Source organism: Fringilla coelebs (assembly GCF_963513975.1).
Source record: "Fringilla coelebs genome assembly, chromosome: 7".
Classification (NCBI taxonomy): Eukaryota; Metazoa; Chordata; class Aves; order Passeriformes; family Fringillidae; genus Fringilla; species Fringilla coelebs.
The window spans coordinates 17982260-17996515 of NC_140035.1; the positions used below are offsets into that span (position 1 = coordinate 17982260).

The 14256-nt window shown below is 36.1% G+C and overlaps 1 protein-coding gene across 2 annotated transcripts in view; it reads right to left on the bottom strand.

Moving 5' to 3' along the window:
• Positions 1–9654: 9654 nt before the first annotated feature.
• COBLL1 (cordon-bleu WH2 repeat protein like 1) overlaps positions 9655–14256 on the bottom strand; it is a 78630-nt gene continuing 74028 nt past the window's right edge. For both annotated transcript variants that reach the window (XM_084209118.1, XM_084209117.1), the window contains exon 14: positions 9655–12143. In XM_084209118.1, the coding sequence (XP_084065244.1) occupies positions 12057–12143 (87 nt within the window). In that variant the 3' untranslated portion in view covers positions 9655–12056. The remainder of the gene's footprint in view (positions 12144–14256) is intronic.

Here is a 14256-nt window from a genome sequence, read left to right on the forward strand (position 1 = left end):
CTGCCAAGGACACTGAAACAGTAGAACAAGACAAAGCACAGTAAGAGTCTACAGATACATGCAAAAAGGAAGGCAAATGTAAACTTCTTTTGGTCTTAAAGAAACAACTTACCAGGTCAGACTCAAGTTGTGCAGCAATCCACTTTTGATATTAGAGTACAAGGCTGATGTGTGCAATTGAAAGACAAAATGAATTCTGGTTTTGGAGTAATTGATGTAAAGAGATTTGTTTGCCTAAATGCAGACATTTCATACCAATTTAGATCCCTACTCTACCACGCCCTAAGATGGCACAGATTTCCTGTTCTATGTCACACAGGTCTGTCCTGTGGGGATGTTTCAGATATCACTGGGTATTAAATATATCACCAGTCACTTGTATTTAGGTGCCTAAACTTCACTCATATTATTTATTTTCTGCTTCTGTAATATTCAGCTTGCAGAAAACTAGCCATGGCTTTAAGAAACAAAGTTTAGGAACATCAGACATACTGCAGTGTGAAACTGGATTTTGAAAGCTTTCATCAGATCTAAGGAGATTTTCTCTAATTCTGGGAACAGTAAGAAATTTGAAATGTGTTCATATGCATATCGGCATACATGTGAGGGAAGGAGGAATTTTTCTCTTCCAAAATCACTGGAAGAATCTAGCCCAAGATTTGTACCCCCAAATTTGTACCAGCCCTGGCTGAGCAAAGCAATTTCCAAATCAATCTACCTGTGCATGTGCAATTTAGAATGCCTTGAAAATGGGCTATGAAACGGAAAGCTCTGCTGAACCCTGATGATGGAGTCATTATGTTTCTGCCAAGTGACAGAAACCAAACAAGTGCTCATCAGTCCAGCTGGAATTCTGGAGGTAGTGCCACTGTGTGATAACATACCTGCCACCATTTTAATACATCACTTGGTAGGACATTCGGCACTCTTTGGAATGAATTAATCACACAGAGAAGGCCATTTTCTCTGTCTCAAGAGTTATTCCAAGAAATCTATATTCGGGAAATGAGATATTCAACAAACATTTGAAAAACCAACCTACCATTCATATTTTAAAAGCATTATGATGACTACTTGAAGTTATTATATTAAAAGGTTATTAATGCAAATCTCTGTAATTCAGGAACCCTATCTAACAATGCCAATCTCAGCACTTTTTACAGACCTAATTATCACAACATCAGTGCACCTAACATTTTAATGTATTTATTCCCTTCATACGGATGAGTAAGTATTTGCATCTTTATGTGCCTGAACAGGTTTAAAAATTAACCCTGAGAGGGTACTCAGAGTACCTGACTTTAGACAACTATACCATGTTAGATTGGCCATCACAAAAGAGAGAAACAGAAGACTCCAGATGCCAACTAAAAAACACAGGGGGTTTAGCACTGACAACCATCCCAGAAAAACTTTTTTTTCCCCTCTGGATACATAGAAAACCTTAGGAAAACTGTCTTCTTACTTAAACATCTCTGTTTGCTGTTGAAAATTAGACAGTGCAATTAATTTGCTAAGTGATTTTCTTAAAATCTAATGGAATTTGTGGCTCAGTAAGAAATGCAAACTCTGAGTCCAAAATTAGTACTCTAACACTCAGGCTGTCCTTCTTTGTATAATGAAGGATTTTTGTTTCTAAAAATAAAAAAAGGTAAAATGCATTAATGCTTCACCACTTCAAACAATAAATCAGCTTTAAATCTGGTCCAAAAGGCATTTTTCCTTTGAGCTGGAGAAAAAAGTACCTTTTCCTTTGATTTCATGCTTATTGAAGCTGTGCTCTGGAGTTGTTAAGTACCTACTAGAATTTAATTTTTTTTTCTAATAGTCATAATTTTACCATGACAAGTAGAACAAATTCATAACACAAAATGTAAGCAACTATCTATTTTGCTTTCATGTATTTAGGAAGGAGATACTTTCACAATATATAAAAAACAACATAGAAGATAATTCCAAACAATTATGCTACACATAGTGACCTTATAAATTCTGTTTAACAGTTAAAAAGTCTTACAGAATTTCCCTTGGGGTGGGGAGGTAAGGGGAGAATGAAAAAAATGCTGGCTGCTGAACAAGTTCATAAATAATTTGCACCTGACTTCAAAGATATTTAACATTTGGTGTATCTGGAGTATTTGGAAAGAAGGAGTACAAACTGAGATCATATCTAAAATTAAGAAAATTATTATTGCCACCCAGTCCTTTCAAATTCAACCTTCAGTGTTCTCTTCCACGTTCATAAATTCATCCCAAACCATTATACTTGTCTCAGAATTATAACATAAGAAAGCAGAATGTTTTTTCTTCTTTTTTCACACTACTTGAACTTACTTTATAAGACAGCCACAGTGAAGTTTTCAGACTTAAGTCCACTTGAGCTTTCATCCTATCCATCAGGAAGAAGCGCTGGACTAACGCATCCCCTTTCTATAATGTCCAGGTCTTTATGCATCCACACTAAACTTGGTATACTTTCTTATGACTGGATTTCTGTGCTTCTGGATCACTCAAGATGACATATCCATCCCACAGATGGACTAAGCACACAGGCACAGTTCTGTCAAATTTGCCACAGCACACGACAAAGAATCTGTAGTAGCTTTATGGTTTTTCTGTTCTCATTATGGGCTGTGGGAGGACAGACAGTAACTAATCTGGCAAAAAGCCTACTGGTAAAAGTTCAAACCATTGAAAGTCTCTTAAAGAATTGGAATTGACAAAGTGAGTTTGAGGATTCTTCTTCCTGTGGTAGCTCTTCAAGGCCTCAAGCCCATTTTAGCATTTTGTCAAGCCTTGGCCACAGAGCCAATACAATCTATTAATCATGTAAAAGCCAAGATGTATCACTGAGGGTGATGTATTCCTGAGTGACATACTGGACTTTATGCAAGTCCCTTAACCAAATTCCAATTAACATTCCCAGCCTGCATGGTTTTATTTGGAGAAGGTACTTTGCAGTGTAGCTGGAGGTAGCCCATTGAATATTGCATTTGATCCAAAGGTAATTGCAGGTGAAGGGAGTTAATTCTTGCATGGGCTGAATTTTGCCTAATTGCAACTTGGATTCAGGCAAAAGCTGTTTGAATTTCCACGGGGAGTAAGAAAGGTGTATTTTAATATCTTTTATTACCACAGTCCCTTCAGAACATTTCTCCTTTTGTTTATTTAGAGAGAAAAATCTACCATTAAGTGATTTGTTAAAATATTAAAATCTCAGTTTGGCTGGCTCTCAAGCAAGAACGTAGGCTTCTATTATAACATATTGGGAGCTTTTAAACCAAAGCAATTCATAATAAATTTATTCAAATTGACACATTTCTGGTTATAATGTCTTCATTATTTCTTCAGAGTTATGAAACATGAATTATATCACTGTAACCACAACACTAGTCAAGGAAATCTAATTTTCTGTGAAGTCTGTTTGAACAGTCATCATGTAGCTCAAGGCATACATTCAATTGTTTTTTTCTACTGTTCCTTATATTGGTGTTATTCCAAAGGCTATAGTAATATTATAACCTCACTGCATCTCATTCTAAAAAATATTCTTACTTGGCAGGTTCTAAAAATATACAGCAACATAAAAAATTAAAAATAATTACATCATTATCTATTAAAATCTATTAGGCATACATTGAAGAGAAGTGCATTTCAGATTATTTGGTATATTTCAAACACTTTCTCTTTAAACAGTACATGGATTTCATCATCATAGCCAGCAAGCTAGCATATATTTTATTCAATTCAGATTAAAACTGAAATAAATTAATATGGCATAGAATTCCTGAATCATGAGATCAACAGAAACCAAAAAAAGAACTTTTTAAAGCAAAATTATAAGGCTCTCCATAAGAACCTTTTCTGTCTTATACTTCATTTATTAAATTCTTTTAACAATAATGAAGTGAATTATAATTTTAAAAAATAAAAAACACAACAACAAAAAAACCACCCACCTCTGATAGCCTCTTTTACAGTTTCTTAGGATGGAAAGACTTTTTTTCTCTCACTTTGTTGTCAGAAATGAAAGCCTGAGCTGCAATTTGCATTTTTCAGCAATCCAGAGAAATGAGAGCAGGTATTGTTATCATCATTATCATTATAAAGTTCTGTGGATTTTCTAAGAATGTTGCTGGTCAGCTGTTTGTCAGATGCCAGTGATCAGATAATCTTATAGTAGATTAAAAAGAACAGCAAATTAAAGTTATAGCTTTGTGAACAAATAGCTGCTAAATCCTCTATAAACTCAAGTAACTGGATGCAGTGCCTAGTGCTAGAAGCCAACACAGAAAAAACTGCCAAAGCTAAAAATAAATTAATGGATTTGTTTGTAAATAGCTGGTAGAATCTTGTCTCCTAACACGGTCCTCTTTCCCTCCAATCCTCTTTGTTAAGACAGCTGTTGGACAACCTCACAGAACTAAAACTCGCCTAGACCTCTCCAGCTTACTGTATTTGGAACAGGGATTTGAGGATGAATATCAAAGTCAAAATGACCCTTGATAAGACCCTGCTGGCTTGAACTACCAGTGAGAAGGATTGACGACAGCGTGCAAGATCCCCTCTGGAGCAGTGGAAGGCAGTATCTTCTCTGCCACAAGTCAGACCACTTCAGATGGCTCTCTGAGTAACTGAGCTGATTGAGTAAAAGAGGCAAACTCGGCTTTATTCTATGAATGAATCTTTACAGACCTGCTATGGAACCTGTCCAAAACCAGCTCAAGCAGACACCCCCAGAAACAGTGTGTCAGTGTGTTATCTGCTAAAAAGTATCCGGAAAAGTGGAAGCCAAGAAGTTTACTGTTCCTAGGGAGGTCTTAAGTATGCATATTTTATTTCTATTTTCTCTTACAAAGCACCTTTATTTGTATTATTTTTTGCTATGATCAGATATATGTGTATCTGTAGTTCCCATGAGGAGTCAGTCTGGAAAAGCAGAGTCCAGCGCAGCATCCTTTGGTAAGTCTGGGCCCTGCTTAAATACTGTTGCTGTAGTGGTTACTGTGGAAGACTTCAGTGCAGGGCTGCCACGGGCAGCTTTTTCCAGCCTTCACCCCAGTGCCAACACACAGCCCGTGTTCAGCGTGCTACCACGTGGAACAGGAGTGAGGCAGTAGGGCATCATACCTGTGTGGCACTTTGGAGGTGAGGCAAAACTGTATTTTTCTGTACAGACAACCAACACCACGTTTGCCTCCTGGTCCTGCACAAGGTGGGAGAATAGCTGAAAGACAGTGTCTGCTTTTGGCGTAGGTTCCCTCACCATCTCTTTGTCTACCTCTGGAAGATGATGGCATGGCCAAATGCTCTTGGTACACCTTGCTGCAAGGGAGTCATGGATGTGCCAGAAGGGCCTCCCAAACATGAGGTGGTGTGGTGTTAGTCAGGTATTGGAACTGCTTGGCAGCAGTCAGATAGGGCAGGTGAGGTATTGCCATTGCTTCCAGAGTTCAGGGAATTAACACATTTCCAGTGTCCGGTGGCTGCATAAGGAACAGAAATAATTTTACAGCTACTGCAATTTGTTTTCATACTAGGATTCCATTTTTCAGGGAGTAATAGTGAGAATATATCAAATTGTTGACCCTTTGCAAGTGGGCTTCAACATAAATTAATTGTTGCGTTAAAAAAACGAATTTTATGTTTACATTGCAATTTGTCCCTGAAATGGAGGCTCAATTAGAGTTTCAATGATTTACTAAAGACGTTTTAAACATAATGTCCAAACAATGCTACATAAATTAAACATGATGTAATTGAGTGTAACACTAAGTGGCTCATCACTGTTGATTCATGTGGAAATCACCGAAATGCTACTGATCATTATGCATTCATTCAGTATTAATGTAGATACCATATGTGCTTCCATGGGGATTCTAGTGTTACTCAGCATTCATTAAGTTTTAATGTACCATTAAAAAGGCATCAAAAGACCCATCTAAAAACACTGCCACAAAGGTAGTTCATTTAAAGACAGTTAAAGCAGCATGTTTCACTTAAACATTGCAATTCAAAGTAAGGTAACAATGAATCAGCAGAAACAGTTCAGGAAGAAATAGCGTTTGATAGCCTGCAATCCAGGCTAGAGTGTTTGAACTAAAGGCAATACATTTGCTCTGTTCCAGAATTTTGGACAGATGCTGTATTTGTAGACAACAGTACTTAACATGCAAGTACAGTCTTTTAAGTTGAAATTAATGACTAAGTATATATCATATCCTTAAGGTTTTAAGTTCTTTTGTTCACTGTCCAGAGAAGTGAAAAATCACCTGTGAATGGGGTGATCACATCTCTGAATAAATAGGATTCACAAGATTCTATTCGGCTCAATGTTTAGTGCTTTAGAAGCATGATTCACAAACTTTTCTCAAACTTTGATCTTGTACAGAATAGGTATATCCTGTAGGTGACTTGCTATAGCAAAAGGAGACAGATTAAAAAAAGAGAATGTGTCTAATAAAAAAAATCCTCTTCCCAAGATATTGAGAGAAATAAAGCATAGGCATGCTCAGACCTAGATATTTGTTTTGGCAAACCTTGCTGATATATAATTAATAAAATGGCAAAAGCATGTAAGCCTCAAATGACTATGGCACAACTCCTGCTGTTATGTAAGGATGTGAGTGGCACAGAGAGCATGAATGGGGATTGATGAGTTAATATCTCTTTCATGAAAAGCATTGGAGAGGATTAAATTAGGTTAGCAAGTAGAAGTTCACAACAAACAAAAAACTGTTTTTCAGACAGCGTATCATTAAGTTGAAGAACTCCATATCACACAGGAATGTGTCACTGTTCAAAATTTATGGAAGCTGAAAGAATAAGCTGCCAAGCTCTTGAACAAGACTATTTAAGACCATTAAATACATAGAAATCATCTTCACTTTGGCATTCTCAGAGCTAAAAATTGTTGAAGGTTTAGCATAGTTGGGGGTAAGTATTACTTTGTGTATTTTATAATCTTTTATTTCTCCCTGAGAATATACTTCTGATCATTGTCAAAAGCCAGATAGCCAGCTAAATAAACCTTCAGTTTGACCCAGCATAACTATTCTTCCTTTATGCTCTAAAGCTAGAGCAGCCTATGCTTGAAGGTACAATGATTAATCACTTGCATTCATGAAGCAACTTTTGTCTTTTGTGTTGAAACACAGTTATGTCATCCTAATCAGTTTTCCCTTTTTTTTTTAACAAAAGCAACCCCATTCCTTTAATCTCTCTTCACATGGTTTCCAAAGGTCTTGTTTTGTTCTCTCACCCAAATTGCCTTGCACTGTTAGATAAGCAATTTAAAGAGTCAGAATTCAATCTGAAATTCTGCTGCTTTTAACATCTTTATTTTTCACTTGAAGATTTGTTTGATTCCTGCTTATGTTGTTTTTCCCACTGATGATCAGGCAACTCACGTTTCACATCACCTCCAAATTATGTTTTTAAAGTTTTTAATAATTACACAAGACACTCCTACTTCCTTTTCCTGACAATATGGTTTAGCAGACTCTTCCTTACACCTTTTCAGCCTTTTATCTTTAGTTGGCAGGAAAGGCTATGTCTTTTATGTCTACTGAACTTCCAAGCACACCTGACAGTCTAATATATTTTTTTTTACTTCAGAAATTTTCTTTAAAGAACACAACAGAGTTTTTCTGACAGAGTTTGAATAAAGTGGAAAAAAAAAAAGTCACTATTTACAGGTAGAGCCTTGCAGCCCATGTCCCCCAGACCTCCCTCTCTCGTGGTTCCTTTTCCTCAGGAGCCGAGCCCTAGGTGAACTTGATACATAGAGCTTGTGCCTGTGTCTCATGGTAGCTTCTGTTAAAGCTCTTAACACAGCTCACAGTAGAGCTCAGGTAGAGGTTACACAAACGTCTAAGAAATGGTCAAAACATGCTTAAAGAGCTGGGGCCACCAGCAGCTCAAGTGTCTTCTGGCCATTCAGGCACTAATGCTGCTCTTGAGAAGGGCTGACAGCATGCTAATCCTTGACCATGAGGCACCTACCTGTGCAGCTGCCTGGGCGCCCAGCTTGCTCCCAGTCCTCTGCCATTTGAAAAGGAAGTTTTCTGCAATCCACTTCTTCAACCTTTGCTTCATGTCCTCGTTTCACTTAGGTGCTGAAGTTTAGAACTGCAGCAGCTTGGTGTTCACAGCGTAGGGATTTCCTTTTTGGTACATGCACTTTGAAACTGCAGGTGGCCAAATACACTTCAGTTAGCAGAATGCAAGGTTTTAATTAGCTTTTAGCAATTGAAGCAATGGAATACTGTCTGCTGATCAGACCAATCATGCTGTTTAACAAAGGGTGACCAATTTCAGCTCCTGCATTCCATCTCCTCATTTAGTTCAAGTATTTAATTTAGAAAACTGCAATCAGCTTAACTACTTAAAATATTCTTTTTATTGTATTATTGATAAATCAGAGCTATAAAAAGCCTTAAGCGAATGTGAAATAAATTCATTTTTTCTTGCTTTGCCACTTCAGATTAAGTGTGACTACAGCCTGTTAGATTGCAGTCTTTCTTGCTCAGGATCACATAGGGGGAAAAAAAGGAAAAATACATTAAACAGGCAGACAGACATATATAGCTGAAGGAAAAGTACAAAATTTGAGTCCAGCTGTAGTTTTTTAACTAGAAATATTCTAACCATTACTAAGTACTCTAGTGGTTAATGTACACCAGCACTAGCACACTGAGTACACTAGCACTTGCAAACAGCCACTGTTGCCCAGACATTTTTTAACAGCTGTTAGAGGTTCTGTGGATGTAACTCTCCCTCTGCCCTGGGCTGATTGTATGCTTCAATTCCTTTACTCCTTTGGATGTTCACCACCACATACACAAACCCAGTCTTTCATATTTGCATTCTTTAAACTATTCTGTCACTTGTGAAGATTTCCTTGGATTTCCTTGCCCGGTATTTTAGCATGTTCTTGTTGCTCTGGCTGGGATGACATCAAACGTAACAGGCAAAGCAAAATTTGCCCTGCTTAGTGCTGAGAACAAGTGGTAAAATAGATGAAGAGGCTAAAGAAAATTTATACCATCAGTCTGGAAGACTAGGAATTTCTGAAGAATGCATTCTATTCCTCTGTAGAATAAACCTAAAAATACATCTTCTATAATAGCTAACAAGATCATTTTTACTAGCTTACTCTTTGCTTTGCTAGCCCTCCGTAACTTGAAGGCCCTTGAGTCTGAACTGTGCACGGTGCTATGTGGATACCTGCTGCTTCTTCAAAGAACTGGCACCAGTAGGTTATAATGCACCTTCACTGGGGCCTGCTGTTTTGTCTGGACAATTACACTGACATTTCATTCAGTATCCTGACTTTCAATCCCAAACATTTTGACTGCCATGCAAAAGCAAGGAGATTATAAGAGGTATGGTGTAACTAGCTGCCTCCTGTTGGAAAACATCTGTGATACATACTGTCCAAACTGTAAGTATTCTTGGGCTCAAAAAATAGTCTGTTTACCCTACGTGTAAGGTATCCACAACAAAAATGAAATGCTGTCTAGCTTGGACTTGCAGTTACTAGAAACACTTACTTGTTACTTGAGCAGAAATGTTTTTATGATTGAGTAATGAATAAACACATCAAGTTCATCAACAAGAGTTTCTCTAGTAGACTTTAATAAAAGAGTGTAAGAAAAAAAAGCATCTGTAGAAATATAATAGCAAGATTTAAAAATGTCTTACATAAACATGTTGGAAGAAGAGGGAAAGAGAAAGTAAAAACAAAATTGCCAGCTAGTCACAAGTCTCAATGAAGAGTTTCACAGTACTATAGCATGTGCAGACATTTCAGTTAGTTATCAAGCAAGTTCAGTCACACAAAGAAGAAACTCTAAAATTCAAGCAAGGTGGTTTTAATCTCTGTTACATAAGATGATATTTGCCTTCAGGAGTCCGCGTGAAAAGGCAGTTTATTTTTAATACATGGGACTAAGAAACATACAGTAGTACAGTTTTGTTGTCAAAACTAAAGAAAAGAACAAAGTATGGTTATTTGACCTTTCCCAAAAATAAGAAATTGGACTATGTTGATTTGTTTGAAAAAGTGAAACATAATTTATATTTGTATTTGCACAGATGGAGATTAAAATTATTTTATTAAATAATTTTGGTCACCTTGGCAGAGAATACCAACATCTGAAAAAAACCCTCTAACTCCCACACACCCAAAGTAGAAGGAAAAGACTCTTTTCACAATGCAACCCCTTCTCTGGCAGTTTCAGATCAGCATGATGTATAGGAATACCTAAAACACAGACTTCAAATATCACAACGAGCACAGACTAGAATCCAGGGAGCAGGTTACAATTGTCAAGTCTGTCCCTCAAGACACCATGAAATCTAGAATGTGAGCCCCAGTTAGAAACTAGAAAAGCCCCTATATCTTTTATCTCACTCTTTTCAAGTGAAGGTTGAAACTTTCTTTTGCAGTGAGACCCTGAAACAGGTCTTTTGAACTACCCTGTGAGCTTCCCCCACCCTCAGAATGAACTCTTGATTGGAGGCAAGAACAAGGAGGACGTGGCAGTGGTAACACACATTGACAAGGGATTAAGATACAGGAGAGAAAACAGGAGAGAACAGCAATGAAAAAATGTTCTTCAGATCTCTTTATGAACTTCTATTTACTAAAACATTCCTTAAAGGGTTTCAGCATTAAGTTAACACCATAACTTGTAATTGGTAATCGACTCTGTACTAGGAAAGTAATTAGACCTCTTTGAGATTATTGCACAAAAACCTGGCAGCAAACAATTTGAAAATGCACATATAGATCAGTTTCTGAAACTGAGTTACACAATGTTTCCAAAATACAATACATATATATATAATTAGAGAATAGAAACTAAATACAATTGCTTAATTTTAAATCAAGTCCAGCACAAAAATATTTTAATATGGCAAATACCCCAGGACTTGCTGCATGCAATGTAGCTATTTCATCATGAGTGTGATCATATTTCCACCCCTCCCCCAAAATGTATAATCTTGACAAGAAACTCAAAATAGATAAAATATAATGAACATTTTCTTTTAATAGCTATTCCTATTTTTGTATTTAATACTTAATCTATAAATATGATATCTGACATAAGCATGATGTATGTGGTTTTGTGCTGTTTTAAGATTGAAATATCTTATATTAATAAGTCCAAAGCAGTTCCTTTTTTAGTTATACTTCTAGTGAAAAAAATATTCTATTTCATTAAGTATCAAAACTGGAATTTGTTTTTTATTAGTGACTATAATTTGATGGTTACTTAAAGATATAATTAGTTCACAAAAATTATTGCTTATCTGAGTGCTAGGTAAATACTATATACAGATATTTAAAGAGTAGTTGAGAAACATCATGTCATGCTACTGTTAAGAAAAGGTTTTGAGTAGTACAAAAGTTTCCAATAATTTATGTCCTGATTTTTTGTGTGTGTGCTACCAGGAAAAACAATTACAGGAAAGTAAAAAAAAATAATCCAAATACATATCCCAATTACTGTCTGCTAAAGGAACAAAAACATCTTTTTTTTTTAGACAGAAACAAAGTATTGCATTGAATTAAGATTTCTACTAATTAAAATTGTAATTTAATAAAGTAATATGGAGGCAGCATGTGGTATATTTAAGTTCATACAATCTGTTAAAGTAATACACAGTCGAATATTAATTATTTGATCTAAACCTTTTAAGTTGCTTCCAATCTGTAATTTCAGCATAGTGCTACATATTGTTCAGTCCTGAAGGCTAAAATCAAGAATCTTCAATTCTCATTCTATCATAAGCAAAGCTCACCTACACCTTGTCTTAAAAATTTTTAGCAGCATAGTCAGCTTTATAAAGATAAAAAGGTAAAATATTACTATAATTTACATATTCTAATAATCTTTTCAAGGCATCAAAAGACCCAGCTTGAAACTGTTATTACCATTGACAAAAATATATTAACATATACTTGCATTTACACTTTCAAAAATTTGTAGTTAGTATTAAGTTGGCCTATGAAGCAGTAGTAAAGTGCAAAATATTTGGTATAATATCTAGGGATTAGCCTTAGCTTCTGTGGAATACAAAGGATTAAGCCTGGCTCGTCCATTGACAGCTATGGTGTTTGATGGAGGACCAACCTAGAGGCAGGGTGGGGAAAAAAAAAAAAAAAAGAAAGAAAAAAAATATTAGAGAAATGTTAACCTAAATTTCCAGATTTTTATCTCTCTAATATGTTGTTACACAATGTTATTTCATTTAGTGTTTTTCTCATCATTGCAATGGAAGACCTCCTATATGATTTCTTAAGTAAGCATATATTCCACAGAATAGGAAACAGAACACATTACTTAGAAACATATTTTATCCTGACTACAAATTTCATGTATAATTATTCAAAAGACACATAATTTTGTCTTTCTCCACACCTGGTTGTAAAGAAGTACTTTGAAAACGTCACTAAACGAAACGGTTTTATTAAACATTGAAGACACCTGATTTCTCACTAAACCTTCTACCTACCTACTAACACTTTATACCATGGTAATGTTTCTTTTATCCGAAGCAAACTATAAATTTTAGCAGAGATAGCCAAAGCCTGATTTTCAGTGGAACTGCATAACCCAACAGTTCCAATTGGAGTTAATGGGGGCTGTAGATGCTCCACAGGCATGAGAACCACATACCACAGCACACAGTTTACTAAACACAATGGAAACATTCTCAAGAGAAAAATAGTTAAAAAGAAACCTCACTTGACCCATTTTAGGTTAGTAATTACTGAGGGCCCTATTGAACAGGAAAGACCAGCAACACAAAAGGCCACAGATCTCAGCACTGCATATTCACAACATATTAAGTAAAACAGAGGGTGAAAAAAAATTAAAGAACCTGGCAAGTCATACCAGGATTTTATTTTTTAAATTGCTCTCAGAGCTGCAAGAAGAGAGATTATGGTAAGAGGTAAAAAGAGAAGCAAGTACCCGACAGACATCTCTCATTGTTCAAATGGATCAGATGATTACTCCTTTTCCTGACTGCAGCACGATACTGGAAGCTATGAGGTGTATGCATTCTAGAAATCCTCTCAATTCTCAAAAACACTTTTGGGTACAAATAACTTATTGATACAAAATGCTTCATTTCTCTGTCCCACTACTGCCAGTTCTCCATGTCAAACATAAAATGAGACCGTGTTTTTATTAAATTTGCTGTAGGCCAAAAAAATCTTTCTGCTGTCAGACATACCTGTACCACAGCATATGCACTCTGGGAGTGAAAGAACAGCATGTACAATTTTATGCTTGGCAAAACTTCAGTGAGTTCTTCAATGCATTTTGTTTGTGTTCCAGGGGTTTTTTTAAGCCTGGTTCAGATTTCTGTGCTGCAGACTGCTCTTCTTTACAGAAGAATAATGAAGAAGGTTACAGCTTCTTCATTATTATAATTTCTTCTTAAAAAGTACAGTCCTTTCATCACCCCAGTCTCAACATGTAATTTACTGACAGAGCACATCTCCCACCCACAGAAGAGAAAAAGAGGGGAAAACCAATTTCAGTCATTATCCCTCTTCCCCTTCCCCATGCCATTCTTGTACCTAGACTGATAAAGACTATATGGGTCAACTCTACACTAAAAACATTTCTATTAAAAAGAATGAATAAATAAATGAAGTGTCATATTATTCAGAATGTAATTATGCACTAGAAGAAAAAAAAAATCCTAAAAATATATGCAAATGAAATCCAAACAGTATTTCTGGTAGAACAGATTTTACCTCTAACGGATTTTGAACAATAGAGCGTTTCCTTAATCTTATCCTGTTTTTAATATGGTTACTGACATGTTGTTAGAAGTAATTCTACAGTGTATTATATACCATTTTTACTGACTAGAGATCAAACCCTACTTGAGCATGCTTGCAACTTTTCCAGGAAACTCAATCTTCCTATTCACTGTAGAAAGGATGGGAGATTTACAAGCCTCAGAGAGGCTGTTGCACTTCTACACTGAAACAAAAACCTATGAAACTGAACATTCCACTATCTGACCATTCACTGTGAGATTTTGACCCGAGAGAATCAAAGACTTCCATAAAACAAACAAACAAAATTGTCCCTTGTATCCACCTACCACACAGGACTAGGTTCTTTCATGTGGAAAAGGAAAGAAAAAAAAAACTACTGAATTTCTTTGACCTTCTGCAATGAAAACTTATTCCTCAAAACAGAATGCAAAATACTAATGTGAAGT